Genomic DNA, 24,080 nt, shown 5'->3' with positions numbered 1-24,080 from the left:
GGTCTCTACGGTGTGAACTGAATCTTGGGATCGCAGCATGATGCATGCTTATCCCAGACCAGGAGTGAAGTGGAGATTCGACATCTCGTTATCCCACTCGCTCTCAGATCGGAGGCGCTTGTGCGATGAGCCTACTAGGATTGAGATTATTCCCTCTCAATCTCCGTCGCTCTCTAATTGTTCCCTCTTCAGGGATACGCACACCCCGCGCAGCTGCTCACACACTCGTTAGTTGAACTTCCTAAGATGATGCTGGCGTCTGAGCTCCTGGCGATCATGACAACCCTTACAACGTAGCCGACAGCCCCCCGGCCCTTCCTCCATGATGAGAACAGTGCAACTCAAGTGCGAATGAGACGACACGATTTGACAGGGAACTAGGATGAAGAGAAACGAAGACGGAGGGGCAGCCGGATCATTTCCTGTTGGCCCAGCTTCGTTACCAGACAGTCGGTAACCAATTATAATTCTTCTGCCGAGCTCGACAATGGGGACCTTATGAACCTTGCTTATTCCCCACTCCCACTAGGAGAAAGCTGAAGCCAGGCCAGGGGAATGAAAAACAGGGTCGAGCGGGGAGACGGGCACAACTTCTTCTACTTCTGCTACTAGCAGTGAATTCGATTTGCTGCTGCCCAGGCAGATGCCAACACCACTGCCCGACCAGCTTCATCGTCCAAGATGGTAAACGTGAATGGTACAAGCCGCAGGGCCAAGTCTTGACAACATTTACAGTGGAGATCACACCAAAACATCTGCTGAGTTTAGAGTTGTATTGTTTTGTATTGTCATTTTCGCAGATCTACAGATGCCAATGTCGGTATGGGTAGTACGCAACACACCTCCAAATTCCATCTCTCTGCCTTCATTGTAAGGCATTCGTGCCAGCCATGTTCTTTGACAAAGAGAAGACTGAATGAATAAAGGATTTGATGACAATACAAGTCAAAGACTTGGCTGGCATTCAGGTTGGCACGTAGCAACAAAGGCGGTTGCAAGGGATGCTCTTGGTATTGGTGCCGGAAGCGGCATGGAAAATAGGCGCTTGTAAGTAGCATGGTTGATACATACAAGATGGGGGGGATAACTAGCTAATTATGATAATGAATAAATAATAATAAAGACATTAACACGCTTTGGGAGAAGACGTTTCGCTCGTCAACCCCAGTGATCGCCCGCCCAGCCAAGCAAGCAAGCAGCCAAAATAACAAGGGAAATGATGCATCTTTGTCGGTCCTCGGGGACCAAAAGATGGAGCGCATCGTCTAATCATAACGGATAAGCCACCCAAAAAAGAACAAGGAAGAAAGGAAAGGAAGCAATGCCTAATAAACGAAATCAGAACCGAGTCCAAATCTCCTTCTATTTTGAGTACCCTTTTTTATGCGCCGCTGCGACCTAAAAGTCGCAGTAAGAATACTCCTTGTAGTAGCAGAGACGACAAAAGCACAATGCGACATTGTTCACCGAGTGCCATCGTGCGGGCGTTTCTGTTCTGCTGTAACCCCCGCTTCGAGATGATGATGCCAAGCCCAAGGCGACGAACGAGCTACCATGGCGATGACTTGTCTCAATGTAAACATGCCCTGACCTTGTTCTTGATCAGTCAAGACAAGACAAGAGTGACAATGCCATATCGGTCAGCCCCAAAAGTCTCGGCGTCTCGCGCTCAGCCCATGACCGCGAGTCTATGTGTTCGGGTGGAAGGTGATCCGCCCATGACCGCCAGGGTCTGTGTGGGGTCCAGCCTAGTGAGTTGGAGAGCAGAGTTGAGTGATAGGATGAATGGGGTAAGGTGAGTCGAGGTAAACTGAGGTAAAGTTGTGTTGGTGGTGCTGCTGGTGCTGCTGGTGGTTCTCCTGTCTAGCTCACAACAACGTCGTCCCCTGTTGCTTGAAACTGCCACCATCTCTCTTCCATCTTAGGGCGTCGAGTCGATGAAAAGAATAGAAGCTTATTTGCTTTTTTTCCAGAACCACTCACTCCCTCCCTCCCTCACTAAACTTCACCCCTCTTTTTCGCGGTTCCCGCGGTGGCGCAAAGGTGCAGATAAGCAGGCTAAGTTGGTCGATATCTCTGGAGGAACACCAATTCATTCTTTCTTGTTTTTGTTGTCTTTTTTTTTTTGTTAATTTCTTCTTCTTCTTCTTCTTCTTCATCTTCGGGCTTCTCTTGTGTATGTTCTCATCCTCTTCATCCCCCTGCCGGTAAACCCTTTGTTGGTCGCATCAATCACTACGGCCCTCGTCGGCCGCCAACAGAACTGAAAACAAGTGACATTGGTGGCTGACACTTGCCTCGGGGTGTTTAGGACGGAAGATTTCCATATTCAGAGTGCCTGGCCGTTCCAGCTGTAGACGTCGTTGGGGCCGATCCCTATGAGGCGTTCGTTGACTCCGTCGCTAGCACTAGCACTAGCACTGACACCAGCGCCAGCAGGGCTATTGTGACCGCTGCCTTGATAGATACCTGTGACGTCTACCATCCCATACGGATATTCGCACGGAGATGAACCAACGTACATGCTTTGGGTGCCACTAGGCAGCGTATACGCGGTAGTGCCGTTGCTGTTACTGGCGCTAGAGTTGACTGCATGCGCGTGTATCAGGCTCGGCTCTGGAAGCACGAAGCCAAACCCACTCGAGTCGGGTGTCATTGGAGAATACTCCTGCTTCATGGCTGGTTGGGGCATTCTGTCGACCCGTGGCATCATCAGCTCCTCGTATCCTCGGTGCTGCGGCTGTGGTGACTGATACATGCTCGGCATCGTAGTCGCCCGGTGCATGGGATGAGGATGAGGGGGTGCCATGAGGTTGATATGGTGGGACCTCGGTGCCATTTTCACTTCATGAGTGTATTGACGCTCGCGCATCCTCATGTCGTTCGTCAGGAACTCGCCCTTAACAATTGCGCTTCCCTTGGCGGCGATTGGGCTGTGTCGCTGTGAAAATCTGTCATCATATGGGTGGTGATGGTACTTGCGCCCCATTCCTCGACGCGATGTGTTCTTGCGGTATTTTGTTGTGCTTTCAACTCCATTCAGGACGGCCCAATCCTCCAACACCCACTCGGTCGCCTTTTTAGCTTCACCAGTTTTAGTCGAGCCTGAACCCTGCTCCGTCGCTCTCGACGTTGAGTCTGACCCCAGCGTGTGTTCTCGTTTGACAAAAGCCTACCATCAAGATCCACTGTTAGCTTTCAACGAAGTCTCGTAGCATGAATGATTCGTCCAAAAACCCAACAAGCGTTGGTCCATGTACATATGCAGCTTATGCCGCAAGCTATACCCGGTAATAGCAGCGGGGTTATGGAAACGAGATCTGAGACAGGAAAGTCTGGAGTCTTAACTTACATCATTCATACTGAGGTTATGTCGGATGCTGTTCTGCCAGCCTTCGGCATTTTTGCCCGGTCTCTTCTCCGACTTGTCCTTCTTGATGTCCTTATCAGTGTTCTCACGAAACCACTGGTAAATCTCTTGAAGGGTCATAGCATGATCCGGAACGCTCATCAGAGCTCGGTAGAGCAGCTTGGCGTATGGTTCATCTGTCTTGGCGCCACCAGCAGCTGTGGCCTGAAGGTCCTTGCCTTCTTGAACCACTTCTGAGCTCGCGAGGTACTCCGGTACACCGGCGGGTGATTCATGTCTAGCTTTCATGAGCACGGGGGTCCCGAGAAGAGGTTCTTGTGGGGAGCCGCTGCATGATAGTGCTCCAGCTGATGAACTGGGAATTGTCACTGGTGAGTAGTTTTGGGGCAGGCCGTCAATCTCATTATCGAAAATCTGATTCATGCCGCCACCTGAGAAAGGCGTCAGGCCCCGGGGGCCTCTGACGGGGTATCCTTCGCTTGATGTCGGTGTGCAAATGCGGAGGTTCTTGAAAGAGTTCTGTTGGAGAGAATCTGAAGGTTGAGGCAGAGGGAAGTCTGGAGAGGACCACGTCCTTGGTGAAATGGGTGATGGGTTGTAGCAGCTCATTGGGGCACTGCCACTGCTTGGGGAACTTTGGTAAGAGTAGTTGTCATAATCGTCAGGTCCTGGTGGAGGTGAAGGCCAGACTGGGTGATGACTTCGAGGCGCATATGGAAAACCTGAGGTCATGGAAGCATACACAGTCGCATCGTGAGTCGGATGTGCCGTCTGCTGTTGGTTCTCTTGGTGCTGTGACAGGGTTGAATCTAGAGACAGCGGACCAGTTGATGGTAGATGAGATGGTTGATCCTGAGGACCCGAGGAGAGGGCATAGTATGGCTCCATACCGGTGAGCTCTGACACGCAAGCTGATTGTTGACCGTGACCCGTGATAATATTGGTGTAGCTAGAAGCTTGCTCGTCACCAGAAAACGGTGTATCCATTGCGACCTCTGTTGAAGTCAAGGACACTGGTTTGGGAGGAAGTACAATGAGTCTCGTGGGTGGTTTGATGGTGTTCTCGGAACAAGGAGATTTCTTTACTCAGGTACCAAGCAATGGGAAGCGAGGTGAAAGAGAGGTGTTGATGAGCAAGTTGGAGAATGGAGGGAGAGAACGGAGGAATAGCAGAACGTTACAATAGACACAATAGGACAAGGACAAGGACGGGGGCGAGGAAATATGGCGATATTTGATGCCGAAGCGAAGGATGCTTGTGCCTCCTCCCGCTCGTTTGGGGTAGGGCGTGGAGTTGCAGGGCTAGCTTTTAGACAACGGCTTCGTTTAGACGTCGATCCGTTGATAAACAAATGCCCGTTGACAGATTCAGCAATCTTGGCTTTTAGATCTCCCATCCACCTTCATCCGTAAAAGCTTATGGGCAAGGACCTCAAGATCGTAGTCAAGGTCGCTCGGGGGGCGTGTGCCAAGTGAAAGGGCGAGGGCCGACCAACAAGCGCCTAGCAAGCCATAGTGGTCCGTGGCAGACAAGGAAAACGGACAGGGACGCCATCTGTAAGCCACCCCAAGGGGGTAGCTGATCACCGACGGCAAGCCTCCCTCCCAACATGCTTTTGTGTTGTAAATGTGCGCCTGTGCTTGTGTTTTGCTGGCTGTGTCTTGTGTGTGGCCATCACCAAAGTCTAGAAGATGTTGGACGCGCAAATGAGTCTCCACTCTGCTTTCTGCCTCTGCCACCTTTGTCTTCTCCTTGCTTCGATTCCAGTGACGTCTATGAGCCCTGCCGGCCTGTAAGAAGAGTACCATGTCCAACAGGCAATATCTGTCATCTCATACGCCACAGGTGCATGCACTCAGATGCCCTGGTCCTTGAAACTGCGTTCAGGTATTGCACTATATAGGCTCAGTACTTGCATGAGAAGCACAACCAGGAAAGGGTGAGTGAGCTACATGCAATGGGTGATTGCATCAAGAATGAGATGGTCCAAGGGCCCTGATCCAAGGTCCCGAACAGGACGTGCAACCTTAGAACGAGTGCTCCTAGCAATAACTGTGCCGATATTCGTTGGATCAGCCTGCAAGCCTTGTGTTGCATGCCCCTTTGCGTATCGTCAAATCTTCCTTCTCTTCTGTCGAAACATCCCTCCTGGTCTCATCAGGCAGACCTGGTATGTATCGGGATCGAGAAGCATCACACCTTGCAAGGGACACGCTACCAACGGGCATCAAGTCACTTGACGGTAACTCAACCGGCTTGTACTCTCATCAACGGGGCTATCGCGGGTAGTCTGCGTCTCAGACGGCACCTTGCATTTCAGACGATACGAATCGGGACACCAATCTGTATACCAATCAGACCGCCAATCAAAGCATCGGTGGGTGCCCGTCCCGTTTGGATCCCCGTTATCCATCTGTTGCTGTTGTGAATCAGTATGGAAGCTGCCGGAGAAGCCGTCAGAAGCTTTCTGAAGCATAAAATCACCACTACTCTGCGGTCCGCTGCGTCAAAGAATATGCATAGAACAATCTTTCGAAGCTTCATCGACGGGTATCCGACTAGAAATCAGGACTCAAGGCATCATCAGGCTTGACGCAGCTGTTCTGACTGATGTTTGCTGCAACCAACCCTCTTGTCACATCTCGATTGCCCCAGCTCCGCGTGGATTTCACTCAAAACATAAACGTAAAGATGCCCGAGCGGTTTGGCGCTGTCTGTTCGCCCCGGTCCGTGGACGCTCGCAAGTGACAGCTTTCTAGAAGCCTTCTGATGCAGTAGGCCTGATGACCCGAGTTTGCGTGCCAGACTCATCGCTATTCTTGTGACAATCAATTGGTTCATGGCTGCAGCAATCTTTGCTGGCTTGAAGGTCTGCCTGTTAGGAAGGTGTGGAATAGGGACATAAGATGTAATTTCATGCCTGGTCTGCGCAGGTCCTTGAACTGGGCGGTCAGGTCGGGTCGATGGTCGAATAGATCTTAGGTAGCAGGACACTACTCCAGCATCGACTCAACCTTTGCCCACTCTAGTTCTCTACCAATCCCCGCTCTGAATCCCGAATTAGAAACCCTCAAATAGGTAGTACAGATGTATCAATGGACATGACCCGGGTAGCGTAGACATGTCGAAAGCTATTAACAACAATCATAATGCAAGCCTTATCAGGCAGGGCGGATTGGTCCGCCCTCCCGCTTGAAAACGTGCATTTTTGTCCTCTCCGATACTCAAACTCAACGGAACGGGAGATTCAGAAACGGGCTTTCCTCCCCTTCTCATTAGGTGATAGCCCAGTTCGGCTTTTACTAGGCGAGGACCAACATAACTTCAATCGATAGTGGGTGATCGATCCCGGGACTACTTCCGGTAGTAGATCTGGAGAAACGTGTTAGCCTAATCGAACAGGGTGGACCAACAAATATGGTTTCGGAGTCATACCTTTTTGAACTGAAAATGCAGCTGCAAGATACCCTGTTGAGTATGCACGGTTAGCTTTGTGGGTTCATGAGCATGTAATGGAGTGGCGATGGCGTCTAATAGCATGGGTCAAGTAGGCTGTCACCAACGCAGACTGGTCTGGGCTGCATAAAGTGCAGTTCATCCAACGGCCAAGCCATCGTCGCAATACGAACTCAGGGCGGCTAATGCAGAGGCAAAGACTCGGCCCTACCACGTGAAGTGAAGTGGAGGGATCCAGATGAACATACCTTGTCGAATGAGCTCTTGAAGCCTCGATCCTTCTTGGCGCTATAATCCCACTCTCGATCAACAATGCGGAATGCAATATCCTCGTATGGAGGCCCTGCCATGAACCTTATCAGGCACGTGTCCTCCTCACCAGCAGCAGCAAATGATTCTCCGCGTCTGCGGCCATGTTCTCGAATGATCTTGAACGTTGGCGCCTTTGTCTTGTCGATGAGCTCAGGATAGAATATGTTAAACTTGTAACCTTGAACAACCTTGGGTGGCGGATTATCGTGGTCGTAATGAGTCTGATTATATTTATTCCAGTCGTAACCCATCTGGACACGGTTGAAATAGCGTGGCTTCCGGGGTCTATATTTGTCTGCCCATTGTGGCTTAGTAGTGGTAACAGCCTCTTCGCTGGTGAAGATCTCCTCGTTCTCGTCGACACCTCTAGCAACCTCTCGATCATACAATGCCTTAGTTGCCTGTGAGAAGTCCACGTTGTCAACCTGAGAAAAGCGCTCAGTTCCTGGAGGGGCTGATGTGCCCACATGCCTTGAGGATGAAACGGGTGCAGGAGACGCCTTTTCTTCTGAAGCTGATGCGACTGGCTGCGAACCAAATGTCACCTTGGGGGCAGAGGTCGGCTGGCCCGATGCCTTGACCTTGGTTGGATCACGCTCCTTGAGTTGGCTCAGACGAGTCTCCTTGATTGTTTCGTATACTTGGTTCAGCTTGGCACGAGCTTTCCACACTCGGAGGCTTCGCAGCAATTGTTCCCAGTAATCCGTGTCGATATCCTCGTTGGACTGTAGTTTCGCCTTGATCTGCTTTTCTAAGGCTTCCAGTTGGTCATGCGTCTTGGGGGCAAGGATCTTGTCGATGTCGTCTGAAACACTGCTTACAACCCTTCTCTCATGGCCATGTGGATCTAATTTCGCCTTCCTATCTTTACAGATGGTCTGCAGCGCTCTCCAATATTCCCGGTTGGTCGCATTGGTTTCAAGCACGTGGTATGAGGCGATATCGGATTCCAGCTCGGCAATCTGCTCTGCATCAAGCGAGGCAACAACATCTCCGGGTGCGGGAACATCGATTTCGATATCAGCATCGTCGTCGTCGAAGATATCGCGGTCTGCATCGATATATCTTAGGTTGAATGCCAGGTAGTCGATGGGCTTGGCACGGCCTTCTCGAATTCGGATATCCGCCTTCTTCTTGGACTGCTTCAGTACGAACTTGTCCTCATCGGCAACAAACTGTCGTGATTGCTCATCTTGAGTCAAGTACTTGGAGTTGATCTTGGAACCACTTGGTTTAGTGGATTTGGTGATTCGGTTGGTAGGATCATGTCTGGGGGATGTCACATCTCGTCGGGTAGGGGACCGTCGTCCGGCGATCATGGCTTTTCGTCCAGGATCCATGGTTGATGATTGTAGCTGCTGATGATTTGGAAGGGAGACGAGTCAAATGTTGAAGCATCAGAGAAACATCGATCTTATCGGTGAAAAGTGGATACCTTGGTTGGAAAATCCTTATCGGCAGGAACGCCTTGAGGCGCGCGAGCACGTGACGCAATACAATATATCACTTACATGAAGCTGTAATGGCCGTGTTATTTCGTGCTACGTAGATCTTTGAAGGTAAGGTTTGCTCTTTACTTGTAATTTTATCGCCCTATGTCGAATTTTTAAATCCTATCCTTTAGGGGACCAACGGTTTTTGACGCCATCATTCCAGCCATCAAACTTGACTTATCCAGATATAGTGCAAGTAGTGATCAGTCATCGAGCAACAGTTGAAACAAAATAACAACTTTCAGCCTTATGGGTGTTATGTAAATGAGCTTATGGATATTGTTGTGAGCCGGTTTATTTATTATTTTTTCGTGTAAGTTATAGTACTTTTCATTATTGATCCTAATTCAGCTACTCCTATTGATGATAGAGGTATCAAAACTAGATTCAGTGATACCAAGAACTTGACAGCTATCGACAACTACTAGCCTACTATAGCTTTACGGGAATTACCTCTCTTCATTATATATTCGTCCGTTCTGAACCGAATACCATATTCGTCAACACGCGCTGTCGTAATACTCAACTTCACTCTCATGCAACAACTTACCCTGTGCCACCTCGAACAACCTCAATCTCAATCACCAACACAACCCATCACCGCACACAAGTTCACAAAAGTCTAGACCAACATAACATCATTCATACCACTAATATTCACACCAATAAGAGCCGTCAAATGCGTCAATTGAGTTAATTATCCATGTTTAAGCTTGAGAAAGAAAAACAACAGCCTTACCTAACAGGGGTTGGTGCGGCCATTTGAGCAAGTTTATTATCATCTCAAACTCGCTCTCTATCAGCCATCCCCCGCATAGCATGACCTTATTGGGGCAACAAGCAATGACAGGCAGATGGGAAACATGTACAGACTCCGGATCTTATGCTTAAAGAAACCTTGTTTCTAAGCTTATTGTGGCCGAAAAAGAGAGTTCGCGAGGCTGTATAGTAGTATCATCACGAGCAGACTGAATTGATCAACATTCGCACAGCAGATGCATCTATATAGCATGCTCCGGCCAAAGGCCGTTGTCAACCGGCCACCTGCAGCCTCAAAATCCCACACAACCCCGAATGCCCGGGGGAGACATCGGCTTCTTGAACGGTAAAGCTACCAGTGACACAGCAGTGGCTATCACGCGAAGTCAGCCACAACCCTGCGAAACTGACTCACGCTAAGTCAATAATTGCTTGGTCAAGAGCAGCTTCCAGATGTAGAGAGCTAGAGCTCGGTTACATTAGCTGGACCCTGGAATGACTGAGGTGCTTGGTGCATATAAAGACAGCTGAAGCGCCTGCTGTGCTTCCGTTTGTTGTTACTCACCCTCTCCTCCACCGCAACACACTTACCATCTCAACCATCAAGATGCTGGCCTTCAAGACTCTTCTCGGCCTGGCTACTGTCCAGGCTGTCTCTGCCCACTTCGGTCTTGTCTTCCCTCCTTGGCGTGCGGACACCCTCAGTGAGGAGGGCGAGGAGCGCTACAATCAGTGGGAGCAACCCTGTAAGTCATTTCATATCCTGCGATCGCATGCTCTGCTAACAAACAATAGGTGCTCGTGTTGACTTCAACAAGAAGAATCTCACTGACTGGCCCCTCGACGGTGGTGCTCTCACCCTTGATCTTCACCACGAATGGTCCTACATCTTCGTTAACCTCGGCCTCGGCGAGAACTCCACCAACTTCAACATCTCTCTCACTCCAGAGTTCCTCAACGCCACAAACTCGGGCACTCTCTTCATCGACAAGCTTGAGCTTCCCTCAGATGTCAAGCCCAAGGACGGAGACATCGCTAGTATCCAGGTTGTTACGGTTGGTGACACTGGCAATGCCCTGTACAACTGTGCCGATATCCGCTTCAAGGAGAATGCAAAGGGTCCTAGTAACAAAACTGGCGATGTGGACTACGTCAAGATCAAGCAGCAGAAGGGCAACGGAACTGAGGAAGATAGTTCCTCCAACTCTACATCTTCTGGAGATAGTAAGGATAACGCCGCTGGCACCATGGGTGTGAACATAGTGGTTATGACTTCTGTCGTGGGTCTTGCTGCCGCTTTTGTGATGGCGTTGGGCTTATAGATGGATGACCTTATGAGAAAGGGGGAATCAGATGTGTAATCAGTAGTCATGATAGAAAATTCACGGCCTTTCAAAACCTGTGATTATTTATGAGTGGAACAAATATTGTATTGCCATTGCCAACGTGCAGTTACAGGCTAGCTACTGGGAGCCTTTTATTGCTGATCTATAGGAACCCCTAAGATGTTTCCAGACCCCGTATATGATGACTTGCATGATTGAAGAAAATAAAAATGAAAATGCAATTGGTATAATATATAGAAACAAGAGTTGCATTAAAACGTAAAGAATAATAACAGGGTATATCCAATCTGGGTTGGTCAGCTTGGCCAAACCGGGGGGGCGTTGCTTGTTTACTCACCATTGCACTCATATAAATTCAGCATGTAACGCTAAAACACCAAACTCCAGTCCTGAAATCAGAAACCAAAAAAGACAGACAGTGACCAATTGATTATTCTTGTGAGATCCTCTCACATATGGTCGATAACAGTTGCCACTCCTTACGCGGTCTTCATCCCGCAGGAGTAGCAGCCTGTTCGACAGCCAACTCTTGTACCACTTTGGCCATAGTGATACGTTGGTTGGGGTTAGGGTATAGCATCTCCATAACGATCCGCTCGAGTCGGTCCTTGGGATTCAGACTCTTTCTCGCATCGAAGATCTCGGCAAGCCAATCTCGCATCTGCTTCATAGCGGGTTGACCATTTCCATACTGCTTGTGTGGCATGTTGGGACTGTTCACCCCAGCGATCAACCAATAAAGGGGTCGCGGGTGTCGTCGATGAGCACGAGAGTCAGGGTACGTTATTTTGCGCAACACGTAGAGCATAGTGACACCGAGTGCCCAGACGTCAGAAGCAGGACCGCGTTGTTTTCGACCAATGAATTCCGGAGGAACGTAGTACGGTGTTCCGCCAACGGTCGGCGAATTAGTAGCAGTGGCCGGTGTAGATAGACCAAAGTCACAAAGGACTGCACCTCTCTCTGGCGAGTAGAGGATGTTGGCGGGCTTGATATCGTTGTGCACCAGCTTGCGACCGTGGATGTAGTTGAGGGCGCCGGCGATGTCCCCCAAGATCCTGGCAGCGTCGTTTCTGTCGCCAATGAACTCATCATTGGTGTTATTCCTCCATCGAGGCATGGATGTGAGGTCCTTTGCGTCGATGTGCTCCATGTATAGGGAAAGGAATCGGGCATCACCACCATAGTAACGAACAATCGACTTGTGCTGCAGATCCTCCTGACCCCTACACTCACGAAGCCACATGTCGGCCTGACGGATGACAGTCCGCTCGTGGACGAGCGCCTTGTCATTGGGGTTAGCAACGCGCGTCTTGAGTACCTTGACAGTGACGATGTTATTGGGTACGTGGGAGTGTGTTGCTGTGTACACGGCAGACAAGGAAGTCGAAGCAATTGGCTCTCGCTTGGTAAGTTCGTACTCATCGACTTCGCAGACACCTGAGATTGCAGCAGTTTCACCCTTTTCAGCGTCCAGCAGAGGATGGCCATTCACCGAGGAGAGCTCCTTGCTCTCGCGACCATTTGGGAGGGAGAAAACCAAGGGATCCGCGGAAGGCCTGAGGAACATAACAACACCGTCGTCACCGGGTATATTCGGGTCTGAGACACGACGTTTCACTCTCTTCTCGTCATACTCCGGAGAAAGGGCCCGCTTGCCGCTCGAGTTCACGGTGGGGGTGCTAGACTCTGAGGGAACATCCTCAACAATAGTCTGTTGCTGTGGTTGATACAGTATCACCGGGCGCTTTTCAAGTACTCGGAAGTCGAGGACTTCCATGTCTCGAAGCGTGATGCGCCATGTTCCAGGCCTCAGAGCCTTAGCTGACCCGGGGTTGACGACATGCGAAGGACTGTAAGGGCTCGACGGCGGCGTCGGCGACACTCCTGACAAGGAAATTGGTAGGTCTGACCGGTTCAAGAAGATGACTTTGTCACTAGCGGGATCGTAGTATAGCTCGCACCACAAAGGGGGCCTTGGGTAGTCATCTTGAGTCTCGCCGGGGATACGGACGGTGAATTTGATATCTTTGGAGGTCTGAGTCACAGCGAGAACTTTGTGCTCAGGCTGCTCTGGTGAAGCCACCTCGGCGCGCAGAGCGAGCCACTGTAAACTTTCACTACCAGGGCTCACAGACCGCGACTTGGGGAAGTTGGCTAGGGGACGAAATAGAATGCGGATGCCTTGCCTGTGGTGGTGATCCTCGACGTGGAGCTCGTCTAACGAGACAAGCGAAGAGCTAGTAGTAGGGACTGGTTCTTCAACACCAATCCCCTTGAAGCGGGCGTCAATTTCGGATTGGGAAAATGGCTCGGTGCGCTCTTCTGAGACAACCTCAGAGAGCCCGAGCCTAGGTTCTGCCATAAGTTTGGCTATCTCTGCTTCATAGGTGAAGTTGGTAAGCAACCAAGGCGTACAGCGGTGGGTGGACCAGGCAGAAGAACCGAGCAAGAGTTTACCTCAGATGCTAGCTGACCAACCAAACGCAAACGAATGGATGGCAGGCTGAACAGAATGTCTATAGTAATTGATAGAGTTTGTGTGATTGCTACGTAGAAAAGCAATCCGTGCGGTGTTGCGTTGCGTAGCGAGATATGATTGATGTTGCGCCAGGCTGAAAAGTGTAATGTAGTTGCGAATGAATATGAATGTATGAGTAATATGAGGGGCTGACTGTAATTGAATTCCAGGCAGGCTAGGTACTCTGTGCTGCGCTTGTGAGGCGATGCACTCCAAGAATGTATGTACAGTACGACACAAGGCGAACCGAGGCGGGGAGAGAGTGGGAGTGGAAGGGTTTAATAGGAGCTGGGGAAGAGTGGGTTGTGGCTAGGTATTATTAGATGCAGCAATAAGACCTTAGCTTGTATTGATAGGTAGGATGGGAATGTAATGTAGGAGATGCAGGAACAGAAACAAGAGCCAAAATCAGTAGCAGATTTGACCCTCAACGAGGCCTGTTTTAAGAGGATGAACAGGGCACATCAGAAGGACAGGACACGATGGGTGTGTTCTTCTGGGTGGGTTGAAAAGACAGCTTTCAGCCCAGGTCAGGACAGGTTCAGGACAGGCCTGCTGATAGCGTATAGTCTCGTCTCAGTTTCCACGAGGAACAAGACTGAATCGGGGTCGAGTCATACAGCGATTTAGTTATTCGCTGCCTGAAGGCTGAGGGGATGATCCAAAAACGGAGAACGAGGGCGACTCGTTCTATTCAAGAAAGGATAGAAAGAAGCGGGAGCGGGCGGGACGAGACGGTACGAAGCGAATGCCACTGAGCAATGGCACTGGGCTCTGTCCTGGCCGTCCTATTCTGCGCTTACGCTTGTTGGCTTGGGAGGGAGCTTTTGGCGTGTGTGGAGTGTAGGACTGGATTCATAACGGGTAGGGCTGGGCTTGACAAGGCAGATTTGACTTGACACAGTTGAGGACACATCCACTGCCACACTCGCTGCCACAACCCAACGCTCTGTGGCTGTGCAGGGTCATCTCACCTAAGACTGACTTCCTAGGAAGTCAGTCCGGGATAATTACCCCGATGGCCAGATGATATTATCCATTGGAGATGTCTTCATATAGATCTCTGTTCACTATGAGATCCAATAGTTCGCTCAAACGACAAAAAGGATGATGGGTAATTCACTCGAATTGATTGCTGATGAGGCCTTCGGCTGCACGTTGTCAATCAAAAGGCGAGCATAGAAGCATCTGGCATCTTACATGGCTCAGCGGATCTTACTATGACGACACTGAAGCTGATATCAAGCAGACCAATTTCAGCATGACTGAATAACCATCGAGATTTGGGGAAAAGCAGGCTATATAAAGCAGACGATAGAGTTTACGAGATAACGTGAGTTTGTCACGATATTAGGCATCAAAGACAATTCTCCAGAGGTCAGTAGGTTGTTGTCTCATAATGAGTTTCGGTGAGTGATCATGACTTTAGACTAAAATGGAAGTTGCCTCTGATGACAGTCCTCGTGACAGGTCAGGCTTGGTCAATGAGTGTTTACGTGGCCAATATCTCAACAGTCATCAATGCTATTCATTACTGAAAAGATAACACTACGAAAGGTTTGACGAGTTTATAGAAATCATTGCAATATTGAATATCGACATGCCTGGTGTTTTGTGTTTGTGTGAATCCTTCATTAATGATGGAATCGATTGGAAGCGGCCGGCGTCGGAACTGCCCAAACAAAATCTGCCGCAATTGCACGAAAGAAGCATCAAAGGGTGGGCTGCAAATGGCCCCCAATGGACGCCACCGTGTCACTAGCGTTGCCTAGTTCAAGAGATTGCATGAGGTGGCTCCACTTACCGCCGAGAAAAGATCGTCATTGGACGCTAATTATGCAGGCGCGTCTCGTGTCTCCGTCTTTGAAGGGATGACAGCCAATCGTAGCCCCTTATCGTGTCTGCCTCAGGCATCTCAGGCCGCACTCGTGGTCTTTGGGTTGCTGGGGGCCAAGCGCACCCTGAGATATGGGTATGGCTCTTGCCCCCCAAAACCTGCCGAATTCTGTTTCTCGTCACGCCCGCCTCCAAAACACCCACGATCATCTCCCATAACCCAAAATCCAAACCCGCCCGAAGAGTCCCAGAAGAGCCCAACAAACACGCTTTTTGCACATCAGTTCAGAGTAGTCTTCATTTTTTGACTTCTGAGCACCTTTGAGGATTTTGACGCCATGGACATGAAATAGATTCCGCAGCTCCCACGAGCTCTCGACCCACGGATACCTGGACACTCTTACCGGACACTCTCTTCTATACCACAACCATTCCACCACCATAATTTACCTACTTCTATCGACTGTGACCTCGACATGGACGATCCGGGCTGGTCATGGCCGGCCTGGAAATTCGGCATGAAGAGGGATGACCTCTTTCATACCCTCCACGAAAAATACAACACCTTTACCTTTAACCTCCAAGACCCCGAAGCCTTCCATCACGACGTTTACGAAATTTCCCGCGATGCCGATACCATCGACGATTTCCATCGCTTGCTGGATGAGCGAAAGCAACAGCGGATTCACGAACTTCACGAGTCTCTCGAATCTCTCGCTGTTGAGATTATCGCCAACCCCAAGTTGATGGATTCCGAACATTGGCAGTACGCCCTTCAACTCTTCCGGACCAAGTCTTTCGACTCTATCGTCCGTTATTTTGCAAGCTACCTACCCGAACAATATCTTGATCACAACGATCGTGATCATGATGCTATTTCTATTGCTTCCTTGTCCTCCTTCTCTGAGACCAACAGCGTCAAGACCGAGAGCACCACGGCCAGCAGCGTCGATGATGTCTCTAGTTTCTTTGATGATGAACCTATCTTGACAAAGGGTCCCCTCTCGATTCATACCGACATTCGATCATCGTCTGTTGTTCAAGCGCCCCCCTCCCCCCCCCATTCCGAGGCAGCGCACGGCGATGAGTCTTCTGTTTCTTCTCCTACTTCCTTGGAGTCGCACGAATACTCCACCCCCCCTTCACGCTCCATGTCGTTTTCTGGTTCCGAGACAGCTGCAGCTATCTCTGACTTGACCAGATCACTTGTTCACGACGAAGATGAGACCTCGCAGTTCGATGACGGCGACTTTGCTGTCGCCTCGGATTCTGATTGCGAAGAGAGCCAGTCGTCACTGGACGTAATGGATGACGGGGAACAATCCAATGACAAGTATGAGGATGATCTAGAGGAGGAGGATGATTTTCCTACTACTCAATTTCCTGAAGATGCTAGCGACGGTTGCGATTTCTATGACGATACCCCAAATTTCGATGACACACCGACTCCCCGACAGGAGTCTATCGCGCCCTGCTATATTGAGTACAAGTCCGTTGCGGCATGGAGAATACCTTCTCCTCGTCGTTCAACCTCCCCCTCTCCACGAAGCCACCACCCCTACCGCCGCGAAGGCTCAAGTCTGAAGGACATCCGCCGAAGTCCTGAGGAGTCGATGAGCAAAATTCAGAAACCGATGCATGAGCAAAGGAAAAGGCCGACGTTTAGGAAACGGCTTGACTAGCGTTTGGGGAGGCAGGGTGCTTTGTATATATTTGACGCAAGCGATAGATACCTGTATCTGATGACTTTTAATCCTTTCTTAATCACTTCTCTCCACAGTCGCTCGCGACATGGTCACTCTTATACAATGCCTTGGAAGAGAGGCTCTGGTGGTCATTTTCAAGTGAAAATGCCCTACTTTTAGAACAGCCAAGTGCGTACGTTCCTGCGCCTGATGTACCTGCAGCAGTTGACGTGACCGTTCTACCCGTATCACAAAACGTGGGTCATGTGGCTTTGGTGTTGACATGCGACGGCGCAACCATCACGAGGCACAGACCTTTTTGAAAGAGTGATATATACTACCACGTGGGCTAATGACGTACACAAAGCTTGTTCTCGATGGGATTGTCGACGATTGTTGATCGGGATCGAAGCGTACCTGCATGCTGTTCCTGGCGGCCGGCTGTCAGGGACGCCACGAGTTTGCTGTAACGACATGGTAAGTTGTGAGGGTGTACGATAGAGAGGTATGTTACAATAGATGGGTTATCTCTTGATTGTTGATTCTACTGTTGCATCAAGGAGTTTGGGGTGTTTATTTTATGCTATCTGATGTTATTCTTGAGCATCATACCTAATGAATGCTTGACTTATTCAGGAGCTCAATATGAGCGCCTTGAAGACATAATAGAAGAATCCTACTAAATATCTCTCCGGACATGCATGTGAATTGTTGATCTTCTCACAAAGACACACCAAGATTAGTGGCCACCGCATCAGCTCCCTCCAAACTTGTGAGAATGGGAAGCCTGACACGAGCTTGAGGGCCATCCTCAAACCATTTCTTTGATGATGGTGTTCTGTAGGTGTTGGAGCAGTAAAGATTTCACTCATTTATCACCATCCTTACACGAACGGCAACCAGAGTACATAAATACACAATAAGTCACTCTTGCTCAGCTCATAAGAGAAATGAATCGAAGATCCTTAGGAATTGCGGGTATGAGAGGTAATATGCCATGGCTGGCGCTGTTCATCAAGGTGCGAGGTGAACTATGTTTCTCAAGTTCAAACTGATTATGGTGGAAGATCGAGGCGCCTCTCAGAGACTTCCCTATTACCGCGGCATGTGTCTCAATAAATGAATAGATGAGCTTACTTTATTGAGACCAAAACGTATTAATGAAGACAGATAGATACCTGATAGGGTTGAGACTGCTGTTCATTAAATGCCGAAGGCCCCGTCTTACACTTGTGTCCTCTCTCACCCCGCACTTTGTAACCAAACTTGAACATCAACAACCACCATGTCGGGCACCACCAGCACCACCACCACCAAGAAGACTGCTCCATATGGAGACTGGGAGTCACCAATTTCAGTCGACTCCATTGTCTCTAAAAATAGAAGACTCTCCTCACCTAGAGCCAATGTATGTAAGCATTCGGACACTAAATATTTCAGCACCTGTTGACATGTACAGCCCAAATCTGGTAGAGCTTTCTACACAGAAAGCCGTGAAGACGGAAGCACAACCATTGTTGAGATCCTGAAAGACACTATCAAAGATATTCTTCCATCCGAATACAGTGCCAAGAACAGCGTGTATGAGTATGGCGGTTCAACATACGCCGTTCTCCCAGACGATCGTATCATCTTCTCCAACAAGGGCGATACGGTTCATATACTGAACCCAGACAGCAAGGAAGTTTCAGAACTGACTGGTCACCCAAACCTGAGATACTCAAACTTCGAAGCAAACTTGACGTCGCCATGGGTTCTGGCCAACCAGGAAGACCATGAACATGACACTCCTGATGGAGTTCGCAACTATATCGTGGCAATCAACACTGAAACAACCGAGGTGAAGCGGATCCTTGACACTGCTGACTTCTACTACGAACCATCTTTCAGTCCGGATGGTTCAAAGCTTGCGTGGCTGGAGTGGAATCATCCTGAACTGCCTTTTGACTCTGCGAGGCTGTATACTGCGACATGGAACGACGGCTCTATATCAGACATTAGCCTTATTGCAGGAAAGGATCGTGAGGGAGTTGCAGAGCCTAGATGGGGCCCAGATGGATCTCTATTCTTAAATAAAGAGGTCGGAGAGTATCGTCGCCTGTACCGTATTCTTCCCGGTAGTGATGAGCATGTCGAGATCAAAGTCGATGGCATCGCCAATGCGGAGTTTGGAGAACTTCGATGGTTTCAGGGAAGGTAAGAACCCCGAGGACATCACGAGAACCCCGCTAAATGAGATAGTCATACCTATGTGCCCCTGTCTGATCGACATCTTGTCGCTTCTCCCTACATTCTGGGAACATCTAGGGTGATTCTAATCGATCTAGAGTCTGGGGATTGGAAAGATATCGGCGATTCTCAGAGGCTTACAGAAGTCCAGCTGGACGCAGTTGCACGCCTGAGCAATACTTCAGTTCTCATTGTTGGGTCCGGAGAGACTAATGCTAAAGCGCTCTACCGAATTGACACCGAAGGCTCAGGTCAGATCACCCAAGTCCGGAGCTCTACAGATGATGGGCTTCCCAGCGAATTCTGCTCCAAGCCTATCTTGAAGAAAATCCACTCAAAGGGCCAACCCGAAAGAGAATTGTATGGGTTCTTGTGGCTCCCGCACAACCCGGACTTCCAGGCACCAGAAGGGGATCTACCTCCTCTGATCATGACAAGTCACGGAGGGCCAACGTCCTATACTGGCCCTGGCCTTGCCCCAAGAACACAATATTTCACCTCGAGAGGATTTGCAGTCCTTGCTTTCAACTACAAAGGATCAAGCGCTCATGGGCGTAAATATCGGGAAGCTCTGTGGGGGAACTGGGGCTTAGTGGACTCAGACGACGCAGCGGAATTCGCAGATAATTTGACATCCGAAGGAGTGGTCAAGTCTGGTGGAGTAGGAATCACTGGTGTAAGCGCAGGAGGTTACAACACCCTTAGAAGCTTGACCCGTCACCCGAGCACCTTCGCTGGCGGTGTATGTCTCTCGGGTGTAAGCGACATCAAACGCCTGGATGACTCAACCCACAAGTTGGAATCAGACTACACAGATCACCTAGTGTTACAGAAAGGGGTTGACAAGAGTGAAAAGGACAGAATCTGCCGTGAGAGAAGTCCCTTGTTCGAAGCCCAAAAGATCACAGCCCCACTGCTGCTCTTGCACGGAGGCAGCGATAAGATCACGCCTTTGGACCAGGCAAAAGAGATGGCCAATGCTATTGAGAAGGCAGGGGGTGAGGTTGAGCTTATCGTGGTACCTGAAGAGGGTCATGGATTTGGACAGCCGAAGAACGTGAGGCTGTGGCTTGAGGAGGAAGAGAAGTGGTGGAGAAAGACGTTGCTTTAGGTGATGACTGCGAGTGTATGAAAGAGACGTTTTGTCGTAAGGAAGGCTAGCTATAGAGTCTAGCAAACCAACGAGAATTACACGATAGCTGCATCTAAGGAGCTTGAAGACAAGGGATTCTGAAATGACAGTTTTATACTAACGCTTCTCATTTTAAAGCACCATCACCAGGGTATCCCACCTCAGTTGACGCCCGATTTTAGCTTACCATTAGACTTCCAAACCTCGTATTCGAAGTCAGGCTGGAACTCTGTATACAACGCCTCCTATTCAACATGTCAGTCAACTATTTCCATAACCATCCATAGAACGATAACTCACAGGGTCCGAATTGTATCGATAAGTGTACTCAGCCTCTTCATCACCAACAATCTGTCTCGGCAGTCCAGCACTTTCCACCAAGAGCTGTATCTCACATGTCCTCTCCATGAGGGAGAACAAATACGCCGCTTCGTCCACTGTTTTACCTGCCGTCAACAGCCCATGGTTCTGCAGAATGACGGATCGATTCTTCGGACCGAGTGCTTTGGCAATACGAGCACCTTCATCGTCTTCAAAGACAACACCTCCAAAGTCGGAGTACACGCTGTGGTCATTATAGAAGATGCAAGCATCTTGACTTATCATCTCAAGGGGCTTTCCAAATGTCGACCAAGCCTTTCCATACTTGGAGTGAGCGTGGCATGCAGCGTCTACATCTGGCCTGGCTTTATGAATAGCAGCGTGGATAGTAAAACCAGCTGCGTTGACGGCGACTCGGTTACCACCGATGACTTGACCGTCTTCATTGATATGAACCATATGGCCTGCCTCAAGCATTCCGAAGTGAACACCCATGCTGATCTTGTCAACTTAACTCCACCAAAGCGAAGAATGGGACTCACGGGTTAATCCAAAAGGTACTAGGATCAACAGGATCTCTCACACTGATATGTCCCGCAGCACCCTCAGTGAATCCCATACGGGCAAACACGCGAAAGGCACCAGCCATATGCTCCAGTTGCCATTGTCGCTTTTGATAAGGGTCCTCGATCCTGGGAATTCCAGGATATGGGATTCCGCCTGTTGCAACAGCTGCAAAGTTCTGGTTGACTGGCTCTTCGGGAGCTGCAGCCGAAGCTTCAGAGCTTGTTGCGAAGAATGCGGACCGAAGAGAAGGTTGGAATTTCGAATAAGGTTTGGTTGTGAGTTTCTGTGAGGGGAGAATAAGACGGGGTCTAGAGGCTGAGCTGCTGAATGAAAGTGAGGCCTGCCTGGAGATCACTCGCTTTAGAGGCGCTGCATGGAAAGATTTTGATGAGAGCATTATGCTTATTTGCACTTGATGAGCGGAATACAATAGAGTTGATGCCTTTATTAAGATAGATAGAGATGTACGAAGTGGCAGAGCCGTTGTCAGTTATTCACTCGGTCCTCATTTATATGACCCAGCCGGCCAGAGTAAACCGGCTCTCACCCGGTCCCGCAAGTCAGTGAATCCAACAATCAATCAACTTCCCCGCCTCAAGATAGAGTCCAAGCTAAAGCAGCACCTAACGGCGGTAGTTATATCTCTCGTATGCGAACTATCCAACCACTGCTAGGGTATTTTGGTGGACCTTGCTATCTGCGGGGTGCACTTCATATGACAAATCCGGGCATTATTATTTGAGCCAGAATGAGGTTCATGAACATCAGATTCAAATCAAACGCTTTTGCCGGAGCAGTCTATTATTGCCAATTGCCAAGTATAGCACTCGCTTTATATCACTAACGCTCTAATCTGTGTATTTTCCTCCATCTGCACCATTTGGCTTGGTCCTCTCAAGGCGACCGAGACTCTGGCCATCCAGCCAGCCCTTTGGCCTTCTGCTCAGCTTCCACCTCACAGCCATGCACAACGCACCGAAGGTCTTGATGCCAAAAGCCACCCAGAGCAAGATCTCGGAAGCCAGGCGTCGTCTCCCGTGCATGCTGATTCCATCTGGCAAACGCTCCTCGAAATACCCCAGGTAACGAACAAAGAAAACTGAGTTGATACATGTGTGGCCGGCAGCGATGCCAAAGTAAGCAGCCGAAATGGCCCAGTAGGTGAGCCGGACCTTGTCCCAGACGTAGTCGTCGAATTGCTCGATTTCCTCCTTGCTGCCTTTGGGGAGAGGACACCATCGCTTGCCGATGATGCAGCGACACTTCATCCAGTGAGGTCTGTTGGGAATAACCCACTCTCGCAGAATGTCCATGATACTGAATACCAGAGCGATATAGATATTGATCCAGACGATCCAGCTGCTGATCGGAAGCCCACCACTGGCCATGTAGCTTCGCCAAGCTTCAAAGAAGATGTTGCCACATGGATCTTCATACGGGCCCGGTTTGGGGCAGTTGAAGGTGTCTTCTGGTAGTCGAAGCTCTGTGGCAATCTGGTTAAGATCATTGACGATATTTGAGTGATATCGTAGTCCCGAGGATGTGATTCCAACTTTTGGAATACCCTTGGGGGCTGTGGGATGTTCCCATCCGAAGGAACTGGCGAACCAGTTTAGGTGCACCAAGAAATGAGAGGTATCATTGTTGGGAATAATGCCTTCAAACTGGTAATTTGTTAGTCGGAAGAGCCGGAAAAATATATTGATATCAAAATTTCCTGAAATATCAAGAATATGAGAAGTGGGTGGTTATGGGTGAACATACCGAGACCAAGGCTAATGGCTTCCATAGAAGATGATCAGGATCACCACGAATAATGGTGGTGCCGGCAATAAACACAATAGACGCCAAAATGACTGAAATAACACTGCCAATTACACCCAAGATGAGAAGAGCGTCGGAAATATTCTTCCTCGTAGGCTTGGTGAGATATTTGAGCATCATGTTGATGATGCAAGTGAGCCGATGCCCAGCTCAAGGCAGAAACTGATACTGATGCTGACGATGACGTTATGGAAGAGATAAGGAGATACCGTGGTTAGACTGTTAGATATAAATGAGGGAAATAAATGAGTGCGAGAATGAGAATGTGCAAGTAAAGGTAACTTAGTTGATGCCTCTATAGGTAGTGAAAGTGCCCCTATTGAATGATGGGATTGGAATGGATGGGCTCAGCCTCGTTTTCTCATCACGCACGATACGAGAAGAGAATCAATAACAACGCGGGGGGGCTTGAGGCGAGTCGCCGAACTAGGCCTAGTCTTTTCTGCGCAGACGGTCGATATTCAGGGGTGTTTTAGGGGAGACTACAGCACGTGAGGCCTAGACATTTTATTTAATGGGAATATTCCTACAATCAACCCACTGATTCACTGATGCCAGAGAGCAGAGGCTTGTGAGGTATGGGGCTATCATTAGAGATTGATGATGATGTTCTAGAATGAAATCCTCAACCTCGGCAGTCCTAAAATAGATCCCTCGCTAGTAGTAAAATACATACTGTAGTTCTATCGGCGGGTATTAATATTTGGCGGCCTCAGTTCTCGACCCATGATAAATATCAGATGGATCCATCTGCCAATTTCCATTCCTTCATAGACCATCTCGCATCGGATGTTTAATATTGCCCGTTTAACCCCCTGCGTAACGCTCCGAGGCCGAAGCATCCGTTGCACACTCTTTGAGTTGGTTGAACTAACAAAATGTCACATCGGGCGCTAAGGTAGTTCTGACAACTGTCTTGTCTTGTCTTGTCTTGTCTTACCTTACAGAATGCAATGTAATGCAATGCAAGTCAGTGATAGGCGCCCGGGAATAGATCGCTAGTCAATTACCCCTGTATCGTGCCTTTCATCTGTTTTGCTGTTCATTCGCGACGATCCTTTTGCTTCTCTCTCGGGGAGTTTTTGTCAGATCTGCCCACTATTGGCTGCTCTCACAGTTCTTGGATTCTGAAACCATGGCGATGGGAAATACTGGAGCTGGGCCGCTTGTTAAATAAGGCTAGGCGAGGAAAGGATACAACGTCCATGGCAAATTCCGAGAAACGGAC

At 49.3% G+C, this 24,080-nt stretch overlaps 8 protein-coding genes across 8 annotated transcripts; 3 read left to right on the top strand and 5 right to left on the bottom strand.

Annotated features, from left to right (window-relative positions):
• Positions 1–2,329: 2,329 nt before the first annotated feature.
• Positions 2,330–4,357, bottom strand: FMAN_01646 (uncharacterized protein; the record flags this gene model as incomplete). Its single annotated transcript, XM_041821301.1, has 2 exons — positions 2,330–3,172; positions 3,353–4,357. The coding sequence occupies 2 exons, from the start codon at positions 4,355–4,357 to the stop codon at positions 2,330–2,332; spliced, it is 1,848 nt and encodes a 615-aa protein (XP_041676988.1).
• Positions 4,358–6,725: 2,368 nt separating this feature from the next.
• Positions 6,726–8,479, bottom strand: FMAN_01645 (uncharacterized protein; the record flags this gene model as incomplete). Its single annotated transcript, XM_041821290.1, has 3 exons — positions 6,726–6,743; positions 6,807–6,839; positions 7,076–8,479. The coding sequence occupies 3 exons, from the start codon at positions 8,477–8,479 to the stop codon at positions 6,726–6,728; spliced, it is 1,455 nt and encodes a 484-aa protein (XP_041676987.1).
• A 1,519-nt stretch (positions 8,480–9,998) lies between these two features.
• On the top strand, positions 9,999–10,713 carry FMAN_01644 (uncharacterized protein; the record flags this gene model as incomplete). Its single annotated transcript, XM_041821279.1, has 2 exons — positions 9,999–10,137; positions 10,187–10,713. 2 exons carry the CDS (start codon positions 9,999–10,001, stop codon positions 10,711–10,713), a joined length of 666 nt encoding a protein of 221 aa, XP_041676986.1.
• A 514-nt stretch (positions 10,714–11,227) lies between these two features.
• FMAN_01643 (uncharacterized protein) lies at positions 11,228–13,102 on the bottom strand (the record flags this gene model as incomplete). Its single annotated transcript, XM_041821268.1, has 1 exon — positions 11,228–13,102. The coding sequence occupies one exon, from the start codon at positions 13,100–13,102 to the stop codon at positions 11,228–11,230; it is 1,875 nt and encodes a 624-aa protein (XP_041676985.1).
• A 2,468-nt stretch (positions 13,103–15,570) lies between these two features.
• On the top strand, positions 15,571–16,776 carry FMAN_01642 (uncharacterized protein; the record flags this gene model as incomplete). Its single annotated transcript, XM_041821256.1, has 1 exon — positions 15,571–16,776. One exon carries the CDS (start codon positions 15,571–15,573, stop codon positions 16,774–16,776), a length of 1,206 nt encoding a protein of 401 aa, XP_041676984.1.
• A 1,288-nt stretch (positions 16,777–18,064) lies between these two features.
• Positions 18,065–20,119, top strand: FMAN_01641 (related to dipeptidyl aminopeptidases/acylaminoacyl-peptidases; the record flags this gene model as incomplete). The annotated part of the gene is made up of 3 exons (XM_041821245.1): positions 18,065–18,187; positions 18,239–18,975; positions 19,021–20,119. The coding sequence occupies 3 exons, from the start codon at positions 18,065–18,067 to the stop codon at positions 20,117–20,119; spliced, it is 1,959 nt and encodes a 652-aa protein (XP_041676983.1).
• Positions 20,120–20,301: 182 nt separating this feature from the next.
• On the bottom strand, positions 20,302–21,425 carry FMAN_01640 (uncharacterized protein; the record flags this gene model as incomplete). The annotated part of the gene is made up of 3 exons (XM_041821234.1): positions 20,302–20,385; positions 20,441–20,957; positions 21,004–21,425. 3 exons carry the CDS (start codon positions 21,423–21,425, stop codon positions 20,302–20,304), a joined length of 1,023 nt encoding a protein of 340 aa, XP_041676982.1.
• Positions 21,426–21,876: 451 nt separating this feature from the next.
• FMAN_01639 (uncharacterized protein) lies at positions 21,877–22,972 on the bottom strand (the record flags this gene model as incomplete). The annotated part of the gene is made up of 2 exons (XM_041821223.1): positions 21,877–22,692; positions 22,793–22,972. The coding sequence occupies 2 exons, from the start codon at positions 22,970–22,972 to the stop codon at positions 21,877–21,879; spliced, it is 996 nt and encodes a 331-aa protein (XP_041676981.1).
• Positions 22,973–24,080: the final 1,108 nt, after the last annotated feature.

Source organism: Fusarium mangiferae (genome assembly GCF_900044065.1).
Source record: "Fusarium mangiferae strain MRC7560 genome assembly, contig: FMAN_scaffold001, whole genome shotgun sequence".
Taxonomy (NCBI): domain Eukaryota; kingdom Fungi; phylum Ascomycota; class Sordariomycetes; order Hypocreales; family Nectriaceae; genus Fusarium; species Fusarium mangiferae.
This window is presented reverse-complemented; position numbering and strand designations above follow the sequence as displayed.